Source organism: Silene latifolia, chromosome 3 (assembly GCF_048544455.1).
Source record: "Silene latifolia isolate original U9 population chromosome 3, ASM4854445v1, whole genome shotgun sequence".
In the NCBI taxonomy this organism is placed as follows: domain Eukaryota; kingdom Viridiplantae; phylum Streptophyta; class Magnoliopsida; order Caryophyllales; family Caryophyllaceae; genus Silene; species Silene latifolia.
The window spans coordinates 151,677,794-151,701,926 of NC_133528.1; the positions used below are offsets into that span (position 1 = coordinate 151,677,794).

General features: G+C 37.6%; 3 protein-coding genes across 4 annotated transcripts; 2 read left to right on the top strand and 1 right to left on the bottom strand.

The window, feature by feature from the left end:
• The first annotated feature begins 1,156 nt into the window (after positions 1-1,156).
• On the top strand, positions 1,157-3,990 carry LOC141648509 (F-box/FBD/LRR-repeat protein At5g56420-like). 2 transcript variants are annotated; one of them, XM_074457231.1, is made up of 5 exons: positions 1,157-1,246; positions 2,138-2,536; positions 2,706-3,206; positions 3,305-3,463; positions 3,546-3,990. In XM_074457231.1, exons 2-5 carry the CDS (start codon positions 2,150-2,152, stop codon positions 3,858-3,860), a joined length of 1,362 nt encoding a protein of 453 aa, XP_074313332.1. In that variant the 5' UTR covers positions 1,157-1,246; positions 2,138-2,149; the 3' UTR covers positions 3,861-3,990. The 2 variants fall into 2 exon arrangements, with proteins under 2 accessions (XP_074313332.1, XP_074313333.1); XM_074457232.1 differs by having other exon boundaries at positions 1,209-1,647; positions 1,793-2,536.
• Positions 3,991-4,361: 371 nt separating this feature from the next.
• Positions 4,362-8,775, bottom strand: LOC141648510 (ras-related protein Rab7). The gene is made up of 8 exons (XM_074457233.1): positions 8,739-8,775; positions 8,598-8,668; positions 7,518-7,544; positions 7,117-7,216; positions 6,459-6,605; positions 5,689-5,769; positions 5,445-5,590; positions 4,362-4,685 (listed from the first exon to the last, which is right to left on the bottom strand). Exons 2-8 carry the CDS (start codon positions 8,648-8,650, stop codon positions 4,619-4,621), a joined length of 621 nt encoding a protein of 206 aa, XP_074313334.1. The 5' UTR covers positions 8,651-8,668; positions 8,739-8,775; the 3' UTR covers positions 4,362-4,618.
• Positions 8,776-10,493: 1,718 nt separating this feature from the next.
• LOC141646473 (proline-rich receptor-like protein kinase PERK15) lies at positions 10,494-14,328 on the top strand. Its single transcript, XM_074454351.1, has 9 exons — positions 10,494-10,814; positions 10,966-11,695; positions 11,924-12,481; positions 12,644-12,730; positions 12,890-12,960; positions 13,047-13,123; positions 13,218-13,362; positions 13,496-13,657; positions 13,950-14,328. The coding sequence occupies exons 2-9, from the start codon at positions 11,050-11,052 to the stop codon at positions 14,211-14,213; spliced, it is 2,010 nt and encodes a 669-aa protein (XP_074310452.1). The 5' UTR covers positions 10,494-10,814; positions 10,966-11,049; the 3' UTR covers positions 14,214-14,328.
• Positions 14,329-24,133: the final 9,805 nt, after the last annotated feature.

The window sequence follows — 24,133 nt, forward strand, 5'->3', positions numbered from 1 at the left end:
GTACCAAAGCATCCAGAGCATTGTTCTCAGAATCGCGATTCGATCCAACGATTCTACGATTTTACGATCCAAAAATGGTTGACCGATCCTGGATCCTACGATTCTATCTTAGTTGTAGAATCTTACGATGCTATTAATTTGAAAATTTCTAGAGATGGGATCATAATACGATCCTACGATTTTACGATCTACGATCCGATTCCATAATAAAAAAATCAATTTATATTTTTATATAATGACACCGTAAAACCCAATTTTCGTGTAAGTTGTTCATACAATGATACTAGAATCATTAATTACCAATATTTTATGAATAAATATTAATAAATAAGTGTTTTAATTTGTAATTATATGTTTTTACCCTCCCTATCGATTCAAAGTAGAATCCCGATCCTGACAACATTGATCAAGAGGGTTGTGACAGTACATCAACTTCTTCTCCAGTATAATCAGGTGGCAGTACATCATCAACTTCTGCATTATAAATACGCAATTGCTAAATCCCGCACATCCTTTTACTAAATCCCACGCAATTCGCCCTAATATTCCATAATTACCCTTCGTCATAAAAAGACCTAAAAAAATTCTCTCCCTTCTCTCCCTCACAAACCTAAATAATTCATTAACAACTTGACAATTATGATTGTAATTTGCACATCAAACATGTAATTTTTCCGTTTTATCAACAATTTTATTAATATCGTCTTTAAGGTGATTTAATTAATGTTTTTTTTTTAAAAAAAAAAAGGTTTCTTTAACAATTAGGGTTTGAATAGATGTAATTTATTTTATAATCAATAGGATTTAGGTGGATTCAATTGAAACGACAGATTTTTTTACTACTGAACATGATGCGAATTGCAAGGCTGCAAATATCAAACTCATTTGATTGATTTTATTGCTGATGGATCAATCGAAGGAGCATTTTTCCAGATTTGATAGTTTAGGTGACATGATGTTTATTTTTGGAGGTTTTTCGTAATTTTTTTTTTCTTTTGATAGGGGTAGAAATGAGAGGGGTACACTCAGAATAAATAAAGAAAATGTGCGAGATTTAGTAAAATAGTGTGCGTGATTTGGCATGTCCCTAAAAGACTTTACTGTTCGAAAAAGGCGCGCCTCAAATTATAAGAGGCGTTTTTATAGAATGGCGTCTCAAATATGCCTTCATTGTTAAAAAGTTTTAAGAGTTCAGTTGCGCACATATTAGCTTCGAAATCTCACAGGTTTGAGTCGAAATTCTAAGGTATTTTTTCTTTAAATCTCTCCGCATTCAATTTTCAATCATCAATTATCACCTTAGATTTCAATTTTCTATGTATTCAATTAGTTTAAATGATCTGAAAAACATGTGTTAGGTTGATTTTTGGTATTTGATCGACATTTAATTATACTGGAATGTTGATTCCAGTACTCCATCCATTCCATTGATATGTTTACACCTTTATTTCTCCCTCACAAACTAGAAGAGAGGAGTACTTAATTAGGGTTTGAATTTCAATTGTGCGACAATTAATTGCCGAATTCCTTAATCTTAGTTAGGGTTTGAATTTCTACTTATTCAATTAGATTGGGTAATTTCAATGGTTTATTTTATCGTCATTTAAAATTTGATAGAATGAAGATGTATGTTGATAGGAATGTTTAGTGTATTTGTGTAATTGAATAATTGGGATTCCGCTTTGACAATACTTCCCCCGTCCCAATCATTTGTTTCCCTTCTATATTCTTTGTGAGACGTATTTTAATCGAAGGTAAACAAATGATTGGAATTGACTAATTGAGGGAGTAGTTATAAATTGTAATTGAGTAATTGGGATTCCGCTTTGACAATACTTCTCCCGTCCCAATCATTTGTTTCCCTTTTATATTCTTTGTGAGACGTATTTTAATCTAAGGTAAACAAATGATTGGAATTGACTAATTGAGGGAGTAGTTATAAATTGTAATTGAGTAATTGGGATTCCGATTTGACAATACTCCTTCCGTCCCAATCATTTGTTTCCCTTTTGTAATTTTTGTGAGGCATATTTTAATCTAAGGTAAACAAATAATTGGAACGGAGATAGTAGTTGTAATTGAGTATAGTTCACTCTTGGCCTCAACTTATTGTTTGTGTTTGTATGATACTCCGTAGATATTCCGTTCAATGGATCGACACGAGATCAAACGACGAGCTGCAACTGAAAAAATTGTTCCAAAAATTAATATTATTAACGATGACATATTATGTTATATATTAACCTTTTTACCCTTGAAGGAAGCGGTGAGAACGAGTATTTTAGCAAGAAGTTGGAGAAATCGGTGGAAGTTTAATCCAAACCTTATTGTTAAATATCCTGATGGCATTAATATCGATAATATGCCAAATAGTAATACAATTATATCCAATATCTTGGATTCCCACAAAACAAAGTTACAATGTTGCCAGATACGCCACGGCATAAGCGATATTAATCAAGGACGGGTGCTCCAGTGGATTACTCGTCTCAGAGAGTCGCACCATGTCCAAGACCTCACTCTCAAAACTTTCTGTGTGAGTACTACTTATCTAGCACCATGTCATTCCTTATTCATTATGTTCCTATGTATCTACTTGATCCGTTTCTTGGTTTATGACGGATATGCCCGTTTTGAAAGTAGTTATCCTCCCTGTGATCACGTAAGAAATTGTCTAATTTAAAAAATTGTGCTACTTTGGACAGGATAAGGAGTACTTGAAATTTTGCACACCTGTTTTTGACATGCAGTTGTCTCCTCCATCAAAATTATTTGGGAGTCAAACCTTGCAAGTATTAAAACTCAGTCACTATGTTTTAAGGGATGGATCGGCATTTGAAGGATGTGTAAATCTCACAACTCTTAAATTACAAGATGTGAAGATCTTTTCTAGCAGGACTACTATTGCTGAGATCATTGCTAATTGTCCTCAACTTACAAATTTGAGTCTTACACATTGGGCAGATGAGTCACGAAGATCTATGGCGAAGGACTTGACATTGTGTTCTGATAAGCTCGAGTATTTAGAGCTGCGCCAAGAGAGCCGTATTCTTAGCCTATATATTGATGCAGTTAAGCTTCGCAGTCTTGTACTTGAATTTCGATTAAGTGTGGGTGATACTTATATCAACACTCCCGTACTTACTTCTTTTCGACTTCTTGACAACCTAGGATCAAGGTTTTTGCGTTACCCTCTCGGACTTACGGTAAAGCTTCTGTCACCAACATTGTCCGTTTTTTTTTCAGTGTGTAATCTTAAATGTCAAGTCTTTATTAATTCTTAAATACTTTCGTGTTAATGTAGACTACCAAAAGATTTAGACACAAAGGACTGGAAAATCTACACTACTTATCAGTAGTTATGGGTCTAAGCTACCAAATTGATGACGAGTTGTTGTGCCGTATCTTTCAAGTTTGCCTTCATCTGAAAGAGCTACATATCGTCAACTATCATCGTCTCCAGGTATGTCGCTGTCGTGAATGCTGCAGTGATAAAACTTATTGCAGAATCGTTGTACCAAATTAATTTTTTGTGTAATATGTAGGATTTTGGTGGACCTCTTGCACAAGAGAACATAAGGGAGAATGATGAACCGATCTTGTTTTGGGACGATGACAAGATTGAAAGCATATTCATAATTAGATTAAGGGCTTTGGAGGTGAGTATGTTTCGAGCTGATCGTTTGGAGATGGAGTTTGTAAGATATGTCATGTCCTACGCTGACCAACTGGAATTGCTTGTGCTACGCTACGATAAATTATGTTCAAGACAAGTAATAGACGCAGCTAACAAAATTCTGCTAGCCCATCCAAGAGCTTCTGGTACTGCTGCCATAAAATTGAGATTAGAAGAATCTTGAATATCTGATAATTGGCCGTCAAGATATAACAGTTAATTGTATTACTCGTAGTAGCCAGCGGAAGTATAGTAATTATAATTATAATTATGTATGCACGATTTCATGTTAAATGACGATTTCATTTACAGATTTATCTAATAGGAGTATATTTTTAGTTTGTTGATTTTACCTTAAATCCGTAAACTAATTATAATTATACTCCGTAATTATTATTGGAAAGGTGGTCTCTGGTTACGGTTTAAATTAAACGCGATTTGCCCAATTAAAGTCAAGGGGGATGAAGTTCAATCAAGAATAGGCATGGACTTCTTGATTAAGACAATCAGGATCCATTTTAGCATAAACGTTGCGAAATCAAACTCTTTCTGTTAGCTCAATAAAAATCACTCTCATTTTATCTCAGTCAATAGTTTACATTTGCTTTATTTCCCTCTCACAAAATAAAACACAAATACGAAGTATAAATTATTCACCGAGACAAAGGGAGTACACGATTGACGATTGTACAAAGTCTGAACTGCACATATTAATAGTAGAAGCGAAAATACAGAACAGCGTCTGAAGTTTGTACAAATGGTCTTTAAATTTTCAACCAAACAATCAAAATCAAAATACAACACTAGCTATGACAAGAGGGGGGAGAGCCGCCGGAGAGAGATGGCAAAAACATCTGATAAACACCGCATCTAAGCACTTACATCAAATTTCTTATTGTCGGATCATACAAAGGCGAGGAGGATATAAATAAAAGATGGAACCTAGCAGTCGCAACCGCCAGACCTTGCTTGGTTTGCATTCACTACGTCAATTGTGTCTGGCAAGTATCTTCAGTCGGAAGGATGGATGTAGCAGACATTGGAATATTAAGTAATTAGTCAAAGTCATGAAAATCAAGAAACATTATTGATACAACAAATATTAAAAACCAAGCAATAAAGAAGACAACAAGACCAGCATCTTAGTTTCTACTACGCTTTGATGAGAAGGGCTATATTCTCTGTTACCCCGACTTTCCGATACGGGAGTGGTGTCTGACACATGAGTGTCTGATACGGCAATTTTGTGCTATTTTTTTCAATTTTTTTGGTCTAAAATGAGGTGTTGAAGTGTCGTGTCGGTGTTGGATAGGAAGGTGTCGGACACGCGAAACGGCGGCTAAGTGAAGTGTCGGAGTAACATAAGCTATATTACCATGTCGCATGCATGAATAACAAATACTCCATGTCATTCGTATTATTCTCATTTAACTAGAAGGATATTTAAGATTTTGTGATGAAATATTATTCCATTGACGAGATGGAAGCAAATGTAGAGGCACCATATACCCTTACCTTTTACCACTATGCTGCTTAACAAGGGGTAATTTTAAAAGTTCAGTTTAATTTACTCGCTACAAAAGGGCTGGTTATCTCGAGATGGACCAAACAGGATATGGGGACAAAATATATGGGATGAAGGGAGAATTATAAACCAGGATGCAATGGAAAACGAAGCAAACAACAAATAAAAGCAGCCTCCAACACCGAGATGAAATAATTGACAACTAGAGGCTGCAATTTCTGAAGCAATGGATATTCAACTTACATTTCCTCTTCTTCACCACTCTTTAGGGCATCTTTTGCTATGCATTGGAAAGCTTCTTCAACGTTTGTGCCTTCCTTTGCCGATGTCTCAAAGTAAGGAATATTCCCCTTCGTAGCGCACCAAGCTCGTGCCTTTTTTTCAGGAACCTGTAGTTTATGTTGATCAGACAGAAGTCGACTACTAAATTTATTGTACTTTGTTTAATTACAAGCAGCTAAGACTAAGTTAATAGATCAGCACTCACCGCTCTACTGTTTCCTCCATCAACATCGAGCTTATTTCCTATAACAACAAACGGAAAGTTCTCTGGGTCGGAAGGGCTAGCCTGCAAGGAAGACAACCAGAAGTACCAAATAAGCTAATTAGAAACCGAAGAGATGTAGGGTAAATTGAGAAAATAAGTACACTAAGGCCTTTCCGTCACAGTTGCTCCTAGAGTTGGTAGCAGCCAATGTAATTTGGAAGTAGCTATCTAAAGCTACAATCTTTGCTAGTAGACAATTCTACGATGGTTAAGCATAGTCAGCCTTTGGAAGAGAAGCCTAATCCCGGTCAACCCAAATATACAGGCACACAATTCATCTCAGTATAGCATGTATTTTGGACTGTAAGAGTCACACTTTTGATAAATATCACTAAATAAGAGTGCTCAAACAAGAAACATTCGTGGAACATGCAAGGGTTGTATTCTCTCCATTTCATTTTTATTAATCAATTTCATAATAATTTTTGGTAAAAATAATAATTCAAATTCTTATTATATCCTTGCTAATACTAAAGCTTTCTGCCTATAATATTCTTTCTTGATCAAACAAACTTAAACTTGACGTCAACGGCAAATCAGGTATTTTGCATAATTTTGTAAACATAACCCTTGGTCAAATGCAGCCAATAAAAAAATGAAACCGATGAGTCCATTATCATTAGTGATAAGCTTTCTGCCTTTAATATTCCATTTGTTGGAAAATAACAAAAGAAAATTATTTAGAAGGCAGTGGACGAAAGAAAACTCACCTGTATAAGAAATTCTTCCCTCCAGTTATTTAGATTGTCGAATGACTTCATAGAATTAACGTCATATACAAGAACACAGCAATCTGCGCCACGATAGAAAGCAACACCTAGACTTTGAAACCTTTCCTGCCCAGCTGTATCCCAGATCTGACAAGTAAAAATATCAAGCAAAGACGATATTACAAGGAGAACAAAAACGTATCATTAATGGTTTGACGCAAACATCAGTATCATTAAGAATTGCAGTGTCATGGATAACGGTATCGCATTATCAGCTTCAGTGCCAAGAAAAAATGGAAAGAAAATCCAGCTACTATTTAGAGTTGCATTCATCTGAACTCGGTAATAATCGTAAGAAAAAAATTAATCCTTTTCCGAAGGTACGCCAAAGCCTAATGAAGATCTCTGACTCAAAAATCAACATAGGAAGCAACTCTTTTACCTTACTCTAAAAGTCTAAAGTGACAGCAATCATAACAATAACGCTGTTGAGAAAAAAAAAAAAACAGTATGCTTACAGAGTTGCGATAAAAATCAGTAATCTGAATGGCGAACATTCAGGTATTGAAATTTCTAATGAATCCATGGTGCATGACAACCAAATTGGAATTATCGGTAACCGTCTTTCAGATAGTACAACTACAGTCGTCACACTTACCTGTAAAGTAAAAAGCCGATCATCAAACTGCACTTCCTTTGTCAAAAAATCAGCCCCAATAGTAGCCTTGTATTGATTGCTAAACTTCTTGTTTACATATCTAGTCACTTTAGATTAAGGTAAACAGCTTCAAACAGCAAGAGTATACAAACTACAAGATATCCGATGGCATACTGTGGACTACTCCGTATAACAGAAATCTTTTCTTTTACATCAGAAAGCCTAATCTTCTGAGAAACACGGTTTAGCTTGGTTACTTGGTGGTTAGGACCAATCCGTTCAACTTCGTAACCAGGACAGAATCCCCTTACCCCCACAAAGCACTTGCCTACATACAAAAATCAAAATAAATACTCTTCGACTCCACTACATTGACTGCATTAATACGAGACAAAGGATACTGGTTCATCAAAGAGGTCTTCCCCACCCTGCAATCCAAATAAAAAACACCGGTCAATCGGTCATGACAAATGATGGATTTATAAAAATATTATATCGACAATATTTTACAGAACTACACACAGCTAAGAGGAAGGAGACGGATTCGATCTAAACTTCTTGATCCAGTCATTTGGTTCTCCAAATGAACAAACTACAGAGTACAGAGTGCATAAATATGCTTTATTTTGCTGCTGATTCATACAGTCTGGCGTCTATCTACGACACAAGTTATTTGAACATTAAAACAGATATGGCTTCTTATACCACAAGATGAAGGGATAATTTGCAGCAATCTCGCTATCTCGCTATACCAATCCCTCCTTGCTTCCCTAAAACTTCACTCAAGCATTGTAAATGACTTATTAAACCAGTAATTTCTATGACAACTCAACTCTAATCACGGCAAACAATAATTCTCACTACCCACCTAATTTCTATGACCCAAAAACTCAAATAAAATAGTTGTACGCCTTTCGCCTAAACCACGGCAAATTAGTTGTACTCAGTTCTAATGACGGCCTAAAACGAAAACCACGGACACATGGCTAGATTATTAATTAGCTGAAGTTCACACCTTTCGCCGATATAAACCAACGGTCGTTTCTATGAGACAACATATCCGTCTTAAGTTTAAAACGGGTCAACTAGCATCCCACTTTGATAGAACAGATGGCACAAGCTTTCTGCGGGTCCCATCTATCCTATTTGACCCATTTTAAGTTTAGAAATTGTGGAAAATAAAATCAAATGTCTTGTAAATGCAATTGTACTCTTAAACCTCATTGCAAAATTAATACAGCTGCTTAAATTAACATTATATATTATTAAAATAACACAAATCCAAATGAATTTCGTATTAATATACAAAAACAAAGAAAAAAAAAATGGAAAATTGAGGTATAGGAGAGATCGAAGGATATAAACAGTGAAGTACTCGGTCCGTCCCAATTATTTGTTTACCTTCAAATTGAGGTACGTAAATAAATGATTGAGATGGAAGGAGTAAATACAATGATTAAAAAAAGAGAAAAGAAACGAACCCGCTGTCGCCAAGAATGATGACCTTCAAGAGAGTTCTCCGTCGAGAAGGCATCCTCGGAAGATGCTGGATCTAAACACACACAGAAAATAATTAATAAGTTAATGAATGAATGTTGTGTGAAATGTGAATGTGTACATACGAGAGCGAACACGAGTGACAGCTGACAGGGTGTGCATGATGTGTTAGACGAAAGTGGTTTTTTAATTATTTGGGGATGTGGAGTTGTGGACCCTTCTTTTTACGGAGTTATCCAGTCGGAGTCTCGTGCCAAATGGGTTATTCGGGGCGGTTCGATCGGATTAAATTGGTCCGATTAAAATCTGATTTATCTAGCTTATTTTCAATTTTAATTCGATTAGGTTAGCCACTTTAATCGCTTTATATTATTTCGAGTTGGGTACGGTTCGGGTCGAGTCATTTGATTTATACATCTCTTAAGTTGAGGGGATTAGCTTAAATATCCCTCTTATACCTTTCAATGTGAATGTAATACTCCCTCTTATTTCAAATAATTGTCCCATTTGGACAATGACACGAAAATTAAAGAATGAAGTTAAAATAATGAAAAGTATTGTATAGAGGTAAGAATATAGGAGTTAAATAATGAAAAATATTGAATATGATGGTTTACGAGTGGTTGGGTGGTAAATAAAAAAAAGAGCCAAGGGTAGGAAAGTCAAAAAAACATGTCCAAATATGGCAAATGGGACATTTATGTGAATAGACGGAAATGACAAATGAGACAGTTATTCGGAATAGGAGGGAGTAATTCAAAACACTGTTAAATAAACAAAAAATAATGAAAAAATATCTAAAATATGTGTGTATTTATGAGAAATAAATATTTTTGATTTAGGTTAATCAATTCAGTTCAGTTTCTATGGTTCAAATATATTCAAGTTCAAGTATCATTCGGTTATTAAATAATTTAGTTTCGGTTCAACACGGATTGAGTCGGGTTTCGGGTATTATTTAGGTTACTCATATTGACTGTTCGATCGGTTATCTATTCAAATATTTTCGATCGATTTTCGGGTTCGGATTTATTTTGCCAGGTTTAAAACTCTCGGGGGTGTGACCACATGTGGAGCTTGCAAAATTGACCCAGACCGTACGAAACCCGAAAAGGCAATAAACCGAAAATCTAATTGAACCTAATCGTTTGATTTGACACCTGATGATTAGTTACCTAAACCTGAATCCGAATCGATATGATATGAACCCAACCTGATATTTGACCTATTACATGATGACCCGACAATTATTAAGCTTAATATTGATCAAAATGAAAACGATATATTCCCTCCTAGTCTGAGTGTTGGTTCCTCTTTCCATTTTCATGCTAGTCGGGTGTTGGTTCCTCTTTCCTTTTTTTGGTAAGTTTTGTGTGGTCCAAATTCAATTCCGTGTGGGGTAGGGTGTTTTGTGTGGTCCAAATTCATTTCCATAATTTTGGTGCCCAAAAGAAAGGGAACCAACACTCAGAATAGGAGGGAGTATTATATAATACGATACAACAATTGATTTAATAACATGACAAGTAACTAAATTAAATAATGATTGAAAATTAAGTTAAAAATAAAATTATGAAGTTATGTGATAAAATAATTAAACCTGATAAAACCCATTTAAAACAGGACCTAATCGAATACATTAATTTACTCATCACCAAGAATATCCTTTATTTGTTATAAATTTGTTGGCAATCCAGTAAAGTGACAATTATTGAAGTTAAAATGAAAAGGTAGGAAAAGGAGGACAACCAATGATTCCTATAATTTAGGAGATGGATGGAGAAGGAAATATTGATTAATTTTTCCTAATTGAGTTTCTATTAGCATGACCATTCTTTTCTACTTTCGTTGCTTTTCACATTTTGTTTGCCCTTCTCCACAAAGGTCTCTTTTCTTCTTCCCTTAATTATTTTTCTATGATCTTGATCTATACCCTTTATCTTTCTCCTTTTAGATGCATGATTCATACATTGTAAATTTATGATCAAATCATACGATATTTTGCACATAACAAAAGGAAATGCATGCCAATTATCAACATTAAGTACTATTGAAAATTATTGAAACTTGAAAAATGTTAGTGGTAATCAGGGATGAAGCAAAGCACATGATGACCGAGTCAGGGTCCAGACAAGCTTTTTGGGAAAAACAAATATACGCAACTTTTTTTCCCAGAAAAATAACTATAATTATTAATATAGGTAAAATTGATAGTTTGGCCTTAGGTTGAATTTGAAACTTTAAAACTAGTTTCGTCCTAATACATAATTGCCCTTACATTTATATTTACATGCATGTACGTTGTTATCTTTTTGTCCTTGGTTAATCTAAACGTTTGTTGCATGATGTTAGGGGCTTCCAGTTGGAGAAGAGGCAACATTGTGAAGAGTCTATATTATCACCCACGTTAAAGTTCATTGAAAAGATTTGATACATATGGGTTCGTCTGATAATAATAGTGAATCTCCCTCCCCTTCGGGTTCTTCCTCTGACTCAAATTCTGATTCAAGTTCCGATTCAAATTCATCATCTCCTCCGCCACCTCCCCCGTCAGATCAACCATCACCCCCACCTCCGTCTCAAAATTCAGATAACAGTGATAATAATAATAATAATGGAAACAATGGGGGTGATAACAATAACAATAACAACAACGACAATGGCAACAGCAACAACAACGACAATGGCAACAACAACGACAATGGCAATGGCGGCAACAATAATAATAAGGGAGACAATAACAATAACAACAACGACAACAATAACAACAACAACAACAACAACAATAATTCGCCATCACCTCCACAATCCAAAAACAAGTCACCAAATTCTCCATCATCGCCGCCACATCCAGGTTCAAAAGGAGGGTCTCGATCAACATTTACACCTCCTCCATCACTAAGCGATGATTCTTCATCCCCATCATCCACAAACAATATTAATGCCCCTCTCATAGCTGGACTTGTGGTGGGAATTGGAGTATTATTGTTACTTCTAATTATTATAGTAATTGTTTGCTCCAGAAAAAGAAAACACAAGCGACCTGAAACCATGCAATATTATAGGGATTCTTCTCAAAAAGGTACGTACAAAATTACAAGTTAATGTTCTTTAATTTGTTATAAATGAACATAAGAAAACTAATTAATTAACATCCTACAAGATAAAAAAATATTTATTTCAGAGTATACAACTTTTAATGTAGTGCCTTCATTCCAGTCATTTGTATACCATTAGCTATAACTTTAATAATTAAAATGCGCGATTCAAAAGGTTTAATAATATTTCGTTATATTAAAATGTTATAAAGGTAGTCAACAACAACAACAGCAGCAGCAACAACAACAATACAACGGTCAACCCCCGCCATGGAATATGGGTCCAAGCCAAGACATGAACTACTCTGCTGCAACAGGGATGTCCTCAGCTCAATGGGGTCCACCAATGCCACCACCACCGCCACCTAACATGATATCAGCAGAAATGAGTATGGGATACTCATCAGGACCCACAGGACCAGCATTGCCACCACCACACCCATCAGTAGCCCTAGGGTTCAACAAAAGTAGTTTCACCTACGATGAGCTATCAGCGGCCACATGCGGGTTTGCACAATCGAATTTGTTGGGTCAAGGCGGGTTTGGGTACGTGCATAAAGGAGTGTTGCCAAATGGTAAAGACATTGCTGTTAAAAGCCTTAAATCAGGAAGTGGACAAGGTGAAAGGGAGTTTCAAGCTGAAGTGGAGATTATTAGTCGAGTTCACCATCGTCATCTTGTGTCCCTTGTTGGGTATTGTATCGCCGGAGGTCAAAGAATGCTCGTTTATGAGTTTGTTACCAATAACACCCTTGAGTACCACCTCCATGGTTAGTACATACATAAATTGATCAAACGATAATATACTATTATCCTGTTTGAATCATTTGTTTAGTTTTGATTAAATACTCTCACAAAGAATATTAAATAGTAAACAGCTGACTGAGACATTGCTGAATCTCAATATTATTAATTGCCTTTGATTTTTATAGGAAAGGGTCGACCAGTAATGGATTTTCCGACAAGGATGAGAATTGCTCTAGGATCGGCTAAAGGATTGGCATACCTACACGAAGATTGTAATTGCCATACTAACTTGCTTGTGTTTTTTTCCTTCCTAATTACTCGCTCTGTTCCAGTCATTACTGATAGCTAAACAAATGGCTGGAATGGAAGGAATATTACATACATAATTGATAATTATACCGAGTACTAACTTTATTAAACACTATGTTCAGGTCACCCGCGCATTATTCATAGAGACATTAAAACCGCAAATATCTTAATCGACTTGAGTTTTGAGGCCAAGGTTCGTACCATTTTAATAAGTTGTTGTCAATTTTTAAAGTAGATGTTTTACTGTTGATTAATTTTACTTGTTTTGTAAATCGTAAGGTGGCTGATTTCGGATTAGCCAAGTTATCTTCGGATACTAACACTCATGTGTCAACACGCGTGATGGGAACATTTGGGTACGATATTAAACAAATCTGATCTGTATGTTATATTCTTCTTATAAATTTCATATTGAAGTATAACGATTTTTGTACCGTGTCATTGATTTAGGTACCTTGCACCGGAATATGCATCAAGTGGGAAATTAACCGAGAAATCGGATGTTTTCTCCTTTGGTGTGATGCTCTTGGAATTGGTCACTGGACGTCGCCCCATCGATCCTTCTAATGATGAGGAAGATAGTCTAGTTGATTGGGTTAGTACATAACTTTCTCATTCATTAGACCTGACAAAATAAATCCGAAACTAAAAAATCTATTGGAAATATCAGAACTGATAACTGATCGATAGTACCAATTAAAATTATAAAATGTATGTATGTAATGTAGGCAAGACCTCTGATTTCAAAGGCAATGGATGACGGAGTATTAGATGCACTTGTGGATCCACGCTTAGAAGGTGAATACAATCACCAAGAAATGCTACGCTTGATTGCTTGTGCTGGTTCATCCATACGACACTCCGCTAAAAGGCGGCCAAAAATGAGTCAGGTTCGTCATTGTCAACCGCTTTATCAATTAGCCATTGATCGTGTCTCAAAGTTTACTCACTACGGCATGGTGACGACATATGTATGCAGTCACATCCTAGGTTACAAAGTCATTATATAATCACAAATGTTTAATCTGTTTACTCACTACTGAATTGAATGAAGCTGAAATAAGAGATGAGCTGTAGAGCCAAACTGAACTGAAATTAAGTTAGGAAGAACTGTTTCGTTATATAATCACAAATGTGTAATCTTGACAATAATTTGTCATATCTAACACCAATTAATAACAGATTGTACGAGCATTGGAAGGAGACGTGTCATTAGACGATTTGAACGAGGGAACAAAGCCGGGAAATAGTGCCTTATTTAGCTCAAGCGGGAATAGCTCCGACTATGACACAGTGTCATACAACAATGACATGAAAAAGTTTAGGCGACAAGTGATGAATAGCACTGATTACACAAGCAGTGAATATGGAGCGACAAATGAATATGGACATGGCTCCAGTTCAAGCGGAGAATCACCCGGTATGCCTAAGAGAAACTGGACCTAGTCATTGCTTTTTACAACTTGGAATGTAAAATCAAATAACTGTGTGAACTATTTTGTGGGTTATAATGTTGTATTCTTGAATCGTCTAATTAAGGGCGCATTTGTTTGTTTCTTCTTTTCGACAAGCGTTTGTCGAGTTACCGCCTTACCGGGACAAAAATTATAATTAAGAAAAATATAGGTATGAATTATAACGGACAGATGAGATAAGTTTATTTCATAATCACAAACGAAGTTTCATTCACATTCAGTGTATGAGAGATAACTACTGCTCGGTTTAATAATAAATCTCGGATTTTATCAATGTGATATGATCATTTTTTTTTGTGTGTGTGTGATGAGAAGCGGGTAATAAGCCCAAACATAAAGAGAACAAACCAAAGTATGATACTACGAAACTACAAAAACATAAAAACTAAACAACATGAGCCGTGACAAGACGAGGCCACGCAATCCCTCCAACATCTTGTTGAGATAATTTGAACAACTGGTTCGGCACATTCGATAAATCAAATCAAATCAACTGCTGCATTTGAGTCACCTCATAATTCACCAGCCAGTCCGCACAAGCATTAGCTTCCCGATACGTATGATGCATCTCCACCCTGCATGAGGAATGACGAATAAATGGTTGGCATATTTTAATCATATGAATATGTGCCGTCGGAGCATTAAGCTCGGATTCCATGAAATCAACAATTACCTCCGAGTCAGATTGAATAATGAGACGAGGTATTTGACGCTCCAAAGCTATCATCAACCCCCTCTTAAAGGCTATAATCGTAGCCTGCATTACGTTGCTTCACCCAGCCTCTCCGCAAAAGCCTCTATGATCTGACCCGAAGAGTCCCGTATGATCCCTCCATCCCTCGCGGTCCTGGGTTACCTCTCGAAGCGCCATCGATATTCAAGGCCATCCAACCCTTCGGAGGAGCTAGCCACCTAACAAAAATCTTTCTTTCGGATTTCTTTCAACCCAACCCAGCCGTTCTTGTGCATTTACACAAAAGTATATGTTAATAGTATCGGATTAAATTGGGCTGGCTCGTCTAATAAATTTAAGGCCCGGTTCTATGTGTTGATTTGAGGCCCCAAATAACAAAAGAATTTTTATTTTTTTTTTATTTTTATTATTATTGATTTTGAAATAATGAATTGCAACCCGATTTTCGTCCGAGACTAGCTTATCGCATACCGGTACAGTCAAATGTCCTTTTTGTTTCTCAAAAATTATGTGGCTACTTTAACTCACCTGAGGAACCATTCGTATGATTTACGGACATATTTGTTCCGGGACATTGAAATCCCGAAATCCATGTATTACACACTTAAATTTGAACCGTTTGAGAGATATTACCGAGTCATGTTTATTGGGTCGCTTTATTAGTTATTGATGGGGCATATTCTGCACCCGCTGACCGAGTCAACATATTGACCAAGGTCAAAGACATCCACAACAATTCGACATCTCAGACAGCCTAGCCGATGCAACCTATCGGCCTGTCACTTGGGTCCCGGCTAGGACAACTAGCCAGCCGGGGCACATATCCGCGTACTCATATCCAAGACCCCTCGGCCGGCCTGCCATAGGTCCATCGATCGAGGGTAGAACGGTCTTTCCGCCTGCTAGCCACTTGGCCACTTGGCCACTACGTGACAAAAGGTGAAAGTCTATAAATACTCCTCAACCCTCATTGAGGAAAGGATCCACGATTTAACCTAAGAATCACTATTCATCTGGTAATATCTTCCTTCTCTCTCTACAATATACACTTAGCCAAGTAACAACAACTTACCTCTCTAAGTTTACTGACTTGAGCGTCGGAGTGAGTACGTGATACGACTCATTTAGTCGTAGTTATTTGGAGCGATTTAGTATGGTTTTAATGGCTTGGAGTAGTATTATGAAGCTTAATTGCAGGTTATTTGTTAGTGAGCTTTGGTTAGCTATTGGGCCGGTTTTACAAGTTTTAAACGGAGTCCAAGTCCGAGGAGAGATAGGCCCGGATACCTATGGAGATACATGAGACGTGTGCGCTTAAAGTGCGCTAATTGAGCGCGCATAAATCAAAAGAAAAGGGCAGCGGCAGCAGCTATGCGTGACCTGCGTTTGACCTGCGTTCGACCTACGCGCGACCGAGGCGCGACCTATGTGCGACCTATGCGCGTGCTGCTGTGTCACGCTTCCAGCTTTGTTTCCAATTAAATTCTTGTGTTTTGTTTCCTTATTTGACTCGGTTTGTTCCGATGAATTTTATTATTATTATTATTATTATTTTTAGTACTTTATTTCCTACTTTAATTATTTACCTTATTACTATATAACTTATTATTTTTAGTTTTAGAAAAGAGGGACACAACTTTGAGAAGAGAAACCCTATTATTGTTTTTAGCAGACGATGTGTAACTAATCTTTCTTCTTGGATTCAAGCAATTGAAGCGCTCATAATACGATTGTGAGTTTGAATGTTTTAGTTTCTCGTCTTGATTATTGTGAATTGCTTAGTTATTAATTTTATGAATGTCGATTGATTATTGCTAGGTGTACAACTAATGATTGATTTCTTCATTCTATTGTTAGTATTGTTAATTGAATAGGATTTATTGATTAACTCTACGCTAGTAATGTGACTAGGAATTAATATTGAACGGGATACGTTGATATTAGTACTTAGAAGCGATTCACATAAATATCTAAAGTGCAATTGGATTGTATGCATTATTTATTCTCTATCGAGTTCTCTATTTTATATTTTCTTTGTTGAATTAAATCTTGAACTGGATTGTTAAGGTTGCTTAATGATTAGGGTTGATTAAGAACGGGATTCGTTTTAATTAATTATTCTTAAGGAGAATTGGAATTTGTCATTCACGATAGAGTAATCAAGATTAGTAATTGAAACCGTCTTACAGTGATCAATTGTTATTGAGTGTGGATATATGCGTGGCTCTAAGACCCTTTTAAATCATTTGATACACCAAAAATCATTAGTTTTATTACTCAAATTGCATTAGCTTTTAATCTTAGTTTGTTAGAAAATCAACTCAAATCCCCCCCTTTTTGTTACTACGGTCTTTAATTACATTAAAGATCGACTGTTCCTACACCATAAATTGCATAAATTGTTAATCTGATTCCCTTGGGTTCGACCCTTATTTCCGCTTTACTACTGTTTAGTATTTGGATTTAAGTGATATAAATTGTTAATTTGAGGCATACGACTTTAGCTTGTCAAATTTTGGCGCTGCTTCTTGGGGAATTGGCATTAATTATTTTAGTGTTTTAGTGTAGGTTTATGCATAATACTCGTATTTCTAACCTGAATCTCGAGCCTTTCGATCCAGAGATTGAGCATACTCTTTTCAGGTTACGAAAGAATAAACGAGGTGCAATAGTGGCTGTTCCTGAAGGCAGTGAGTTCGACGATCTACATTCAGACTCTGAATATTCTGACATTTCTGAACAACCCGAACCTTTGAATATGGCTAGAGAAACCCGCACTCTAAGGGAGCTCACAGCTCCAAATCTTAACGTTCAACCATTGTGCATCACTTTTCCAGCATTGGATGATGGAGTCACTTTTGAACTGAAATCGGTTTGATACATCGGTTACCAAGTTTCGGTGGTATGAGCATTGAGGATCCGAATAAGCATCTTTCAGACTTTCATATTGTGTGCACTGGTATGAAGCCACCTGCTATTACTGACGAGCAGTTGAAATTGAGAGCATTTCCTTTCACCTTGAAGGACAATGCGAGAGACTGGTTAAACTATCTCCCACCGGGAAGTATCACTACTTGGGTAGGTATGAAGAAGGCGTTCTTAGAGAAATATTTTCCTCCTTCTCGATCATCTCAAATTGAAAAGAGCCATCGTAATGTTGAACAAGAAGACGGGGAAACTATGTATGAGTATCTTGAGAAATTTAAGAAGCTATGTGCTAGTTGCCCTTACCATGGTTACTCGATCGGGATCTCATTATGTATTTTTGTGGTGGATGAACCAAGATGACCGTCGCATGATTCACTCGCTTGTGGAGGAAATATAGCCAACAAAAATCCGGATGAGGCTTGGGAGGTTATTTTGAGCTAGCCTGAGACCTCTAGACAGTTTGAGAGGAAACCATCACGAAGAGGAGTGAATGCTATGGGTGTTAGTCCTGGTTTAGAGGAAAAGGTTGATAATATTGTTTCCACTCTCCGTGATATGTTATCTGGGAGACAGATGGCTACTGTTTGTGGCATATGCGCTACTGAGGGTCACCCTAATGATTTGTGTCCTTACTTGCGAGAAAATGGCCAAGAAGAAGTGAATGGTGTTTGGGAGAGTACTACAAATAACAGGAAATGGGATCCATATTCCAAGACCTATAATGAAGGATGGAAGGCTCACCCTAACTTTCGTTGGGGAAATTCTCAAGCTGGTCCATCGTCTGACCCCCCTAGAGGTCAGTTTCTCCAAAGACCACAAGGACAACAATTTAATCAACAAGTACCTCAACAAGCAGCTGAGCAAGCACCACCGAGTTCATCAATGTCCACGGAGGATATGATTCGGGCTCTTACTCTCAGTGTTACTCAAGATAGAGCAGATAATAAGCAAAATTTTAAGAATCTTGAAAATCAAAGTTAGTCGGTGGCCACCGCAATTAATCGGTTGGAGGCTAGAGATTCTAATGCACTACCATCTCAAACGGTGGTGAATCCTAGGGAGAATGTGAGTGCCGTATCATTAAGGAATGGTAGGCAATTGGTCGAGATTGAAAAGCCAAAAGCTAAGCCTAAGGTGGTGACCATTCATGAAAAAGAGGAAGAGATAGTGATCGAGGAAGATGAAAAAGCTTCTAATGTCAAGGAGAAGGAGCAGATTCCCTCTTCTATACCGAAGGAGGAACCGGAGGTACCTTTTCCCGATGCATTGAAGAGAACCCATCACTTTGAGCATGACAAAGACATTTATGAGGTATTTCAAAAGTGCGAGGTAAATATCCCTCTTCTTAATCTTTTAAAGAGTGTTCCTAAATATGCTAAGTTTTTAAAAGAATTATGCACTATTAAGAGGAATAACAAATTGAAAGGGATGAAGAAAGTAAAGGGTAAGGGTTCCAAGGGGGAGATTATTAGTGAATATGTGTCTGCTCTATTTCAAAAGAAATTACCCCCTAAATGTGGTGACCCTGGTATGTTTGCTATCCCTTGTACCATAGGAGACCTTAGGTTTGAGAAGGCCATGTTAGATTTAGGGGCGTCTATTAATGTCATCCCTTTTGCTATTTATGAGACTCTGAAACTTGGACCTTTAAAAGACACTAGTGTTGTAGTTCAGTTGGCTGATAGGTCTAGTGTCTATCCTAAGGGGATTGTGGAGAATGTCATGGTAGGGGTTGGAAAGTTGGCCTTCCTAGGTGACTTTTATGTTCGGATATGAAAAATGAGGCGGGTGCTATACCGGTCTTATTAGGAGACCATTCTTGAGGACCGCGGGGACTAAGATAGATGTCCCTAAAGGTTCTCTTACCATGGAATTTGATGGGACGGTTGTTAAATTTGAAATTAATAAACCATCTTATCGTTCTCCGACAATTCATTCATTGTGTGCCATAGACACTTCTACTAACCATGTGTTACCAAAGTGCCGGAAATCTCCTATTCCGAGCAATGTGTCTTATGTTTTGCAGGGATCCCCTCATAAGGAACAAAGGTGTGTTATCTTATGGGACTGTCGGGACGATGCAGAGGCATTTAGAGGTAAAAATGAGGCTTGGTTTGATAAGTTAATTCGCCGGAAGGGCTCCGGGAAAGGTTTGCAAACTATCCATATAAAATCTCGTCATCATTCTTCCTCTTGCAAACCTGTTGGTAAGTTAAGGTAGTTTACTTCTTCCTATCTTCAGTCCGGTGGTTACCATTCCAGAGATGTCGAGCCAACGACGTTAAACAAAAGCGCTCACGGGAGGCAACCCGGGTTTTGTATCCTTTTTCTTTGTAATTTTTCTTTAATTGTCGTTCATAGTTAGTTAATTTCTTTTGTTTTATTTAGTAATTTAAAATATTGGTGTGTGTGTTATTACTCGTTTTAATTAATTTTATTTTGACGGTTTATTATATGTGCTAGGAACCCAGAATGATGTTGCAAGATAGAGGAAACGAGCCGTGAAAATTAAAGGTCGATAAGTGAGTTGAGAGCCTCGATTTGCGTGTCACGGTGGCGCACTTAGGGCGCACTATTTGCACGCACATACCACATCAATTACGTCAAAAGGGCAAGCGACGAAGAATGTCGCGCGTTCGAGACTCACCAGGCGCGCGTTCGACATTCACCCAAGGTACACTTTACATTCACCTTGATCTCGCGCATCACTCAGGTATGGAAATTCTTTGATTCCTTCGACTCTTCATCTCCTTCCCTTCTATTTTCCTAAAAACAAAATCACTCAACCATAAATCCCTTCTTATTTCCAAATCTATCAAAAAAATTGCTGCTGAAATCTCACGAAAATCCCTCACAATAGCAATTGCCTTAATTCGTTCTTTGTTTCGCACAACTCCATCTCCATATTTCTGTAAGATTGTTCGAAAAAATTGGGTTTTTGTAACCCTAATTTCTGAAAAAATTGGGGATTATTGCTGCAATTCTCACATCGTGTTCATTCATTATGATTTCGACAAACAAATCGTCCCATTATTGCTGAAATCCGTTCCAATTGCTGCAATTTGTGCGAAAATTTTGGGGTTTATAACCCTAATCTCTGCGAAATCAACAATCAACCACGATATTCCCCAATTCGTGTAAGTTCGATCCTTTCTTGCTAAAATTTCGTCCCTTTACTGCTGAAATTGGGACGAAAACATGGGGTTTTATACCCTTAATTTCTGAATTGGAAATTGTTATTTCCATTGAAACGATTTGGGTGATTAATTTGGGTACTCGTGTCGAATTAGAACTGCTCACGCGCCTTTCCAATTGCTGTAAGTACTCATCTCTTTTATATTCTACTTCCCGTTTTGCACTGATTCGAGTTTTCATCGCTCGGGTAGAACATTTGTGAGTACTTATAAGCAGTTTTTATTCCTCTGCTGCGACTTATTGTTGGATTGGTGGTTGTGTTGAGGGATTGGTGAAGTGAGGTTAGGAAGTGCTGGGCTGTGTTGTGGGAGTGCTGAGTTGTTGAAGTTTTTGTGTGGTGCAGAGGAGTATTATTGCTGGATAAAGGGAGTGTTGGAATTGCTGTGGTGTTGTTGAAGATTGCCGGTGTTGTGGAGTTGCTGCTGTTTTGTTGTTGTTATCGGTTATTGCCGTGTTGTTGTTAGATGGCCCAAAACGAAAAAATCCACCCCGAAAAGATGCAGAAACTATCTCAAAAGTTGTCGTAAAGTTGTTGGAGTTGCTGTGTTGGGATGTAGCTTGAATGAGAGGCTGACGGGTCGGGCGAACCGGAGAGTGCTGAGGAAGAGGAGGGGGCTGATGATGGTGAGGGTACTAGTGGTGGAGAAGCTATTGATGATGCCTCTTTGCGAGGCTGTGTAGCGATTGAGCTGAGGAATTGAGAGATGAGTGACATGTTCAAGGACATGAATCCGGGGTCTTACAAAAACCCCGTGGATTCCATGTATGGAGAGTTGGCAGAGGGGCTCGTGCAAGAGTCCGGCAGACCCGTCGCTTCGGGTCTCCTTCTTCCTAGTTGGTGGTATGCCCCTTCTTGTTTATTTTGTGTTCCCGTACATTCGTACAACATTGGGGACAATGTTGAGTTCAAGCATGGGGAGGGGTATAGTCACTATTGTACATTTTATTCCGTCGTTTGTAATTTAGTTTGCTTTCCATTTAAAAAAAAAAAAAAAAAAAAAAAAACAGAAAAAACGAAAAAAATGAAAAAAATGGAAAAACAAAAAAGAAGTACCCGGCTAGGTGAAAACCCGAAAGGGCGCCTAGGCAAAAATGGGAAAAGTGGCCGAGGACGGAGTGAAAACCCGAAAGGGCGCTCCGGGTAAAATGAAGAATTGAGATGCGTGCCACGAGAGTAGTGTGAGGAAATAGCTAGAGTGAAAACCCGCAAGGGCGGGCGCTCTAGGCAAAATGAGAGATTTAGAAAAAAAAAATCCATTTCACACTAATTTTTGTGTCCTGTTTTTGGTGTGGCGTCATAAGAAAGGTGCTAAAGAAGGTCGGTCGGGTAGGACTAGTGGCTAAGGTGAGGAGAACCGCGGTGCTATGTTGTTGTTGGTTACACCTTGCTATGGCGGTTGTTGGTTTTGTGCTAGTGAGTGGAGTAGAGGTGTCTAGGATTATATACATGGCTAGTTGGTTTTTATTGTGAGCCTTGTGAATTTTTGGTTAGGATGGAGCGATAAGGGGCGTAGCATTGTTTTCTATTGCTCTATTGTGGTGATTACGGTCACTAATTATTGTTACTTTGCTCTTTTGTATTTTGAGGATGTGGGTGTGTTACTCTTTGCTAGGCGGAGGAAACGATTACACTTTTTGAGGGTGCTTTGGAGGGCGTGAGAGGGAAGTGAGCATTCTTGTTGTCTGTCATTTTTCTACCATGTCTTTGGGTTTGTCTTTGGTGTTGGTATGCTTTTTCATTGTGTTCTTTGGTTTACATCGAGGACGAGTAAAAGTTCAAGCATGGGGAATTTGATACGACTCATTTAGTCGTAGTTATTTGGAGCGATTTAGTATGGTTTTAATGGCTTGGAGTAGTATTATGAAGCTTAATTGCAGGTTATTTGTTAGTGAGCTTTGGTTAGCTATTGGGCCGGTTTTACAAGTTTTAAACGGAGTCCAAGTCCGAGGAGAGATAGGCCCGGATACCTATGGAGATACATGAGACGTGTGCGCTTAAAGTGCGCTAATTGAGCGCGCATAAATCAAAAGAAAAGGGCAGCGGCAGCAGCTATGCGTGACCTGCGTTTGACCTGCGTTCGACCTACGCGCGACCGAGGCGCGACCTATGTGCGACCTATGCGCGTGCTGCTGTGTCACGCTTCCAGCTTTGTTTCCAATTAAATTCTTGTGTTTTGTTTCCTTATTTGACTCGGTTTGTTCCGATGAATTTTATTATTATTATTATTATTTTTAGTACTTTATTTCCTACTTTAATTATTTACCTTATTACTATATAACTTATTATTTTTAGTTTTAGAAAAGAGGGACACAACTTTGAGAAGAGAAACCCTATTATTGTTTTTAGCAGACGATGTGTAACTAATCTTTCTTCTTGGATTCAAGCAATTGAAGCGCTCATAATACGATTGTGAGTTTGAATGTTTTAGTTTCTCGTCTTGATTATTGTGAATTGCTTAGTTATTAATTTTATGAATGTCGATTGATACACCAAAAATCATTAGTTTTATTACTCAAATTGCATTAGCTTTTAATCTTAGTTTGTTAGAAAATCAACTCAAATCCCCCCCTTTTTGTTACTACGATCTTTAATTACATTAAAGATCGACTGTTCCTACACCATAAATTGCATAAATTGTTAATCTGATTCCCTTGGGTTCGACCCTTATTTCCGCTTTACTACTGTTTAGTATTTGGATTTAAGTGATATAAATTGTTAATTTGAGGCATACGACTTTAGCCTGTCAGTACGCTCGGCCAAAGCCGAGCCCTCAGTTTGTTCATCATTTCAGGAGACCGAAAGGAGGATTCAAGCAAAGACGTCATTCTACAAGCACGGGTGGTCAACAAATAACTGCTCTGGAATTACACCCGGAACAATTGGCGCCGTCTGTGGGGAAGGATACTAGAAGCTAGTCACATTCATTCCCAAACTCAAAACAAAAAAACCCACCCAAAAAGCTAAGAAGATGTCGAAACAACAAGAGGTATTCGTGACTGACGAAACCGAATTCTGCCAAGATGATACCGTTCACAATTCTGGAGTTGCGCAGCCCTCCACCGGCGGAGTAATC

Bases quoted from the DNA above. Each gene is read 5' to 3' on its own strand.
- LOC141648509 (XM_074457231.1), top strand. From the start codon at position 2,150: ATGGATCGACACGAGATCAAACGACGAGCTGCAACTGAAAAAATTGTT. The intron at 2,537-2,705 runs GTGAGTACTACT...TACTTTGGACAG, and splicing joins TCACTCTCAAAACTTTCTGT to GATAAGGAGTACTTGAAATT. The intron at 3,207-3,304 runs GTAAAGCTTCTG...GTGTTAATGTAG, and splicing joins GTTACCCTCTCGGACTTACG to ACTACCAAAAGATTTAGACA.
- LOC141648510 (XM_074457233.1), bottom strand. From the start codon at position 8,650: ATGCCTTCTCGACGGAGAACTCTCTTGAAGGTCATCATTCTTGGCGAC. The intron at 7,545-8,597 runs GTTCGTTTCTTT...TTTGGATTGCAG, and splicing joins ATCATTCTTGGCGACAGCGG to GGTGGGGAAGACCTCTTTGA. The intron at 5,770-6,458 runs GTGAGTTTTCTT...TCTTCCTTGCAG, and splicing joins GGGAAGAATTTCTTATACAG to GCTAGCCCTTCCGACCCAGA.
- LOC141646473 (XM_074454351.1), top strand. From the start codon at position 11,050: ATGGGTTCGTCTGATAATAATAGTGAATCTCCCTCCCCTTCGGGTTCT. The intron at 12,731-12,889 runs GTAATTGCCATA...CACTATGTTCAG, and splicing joins GGCATACCTACACGAAGATT to GTCACCCGCGCATTATTCAT. The intron at 13,124-13,217 runs GTACGATATTAA...TCATTGATTTAG, and splicing joins CGCGTGATGGGAACATTTGG to GTACCTTGCACCGGAATATG.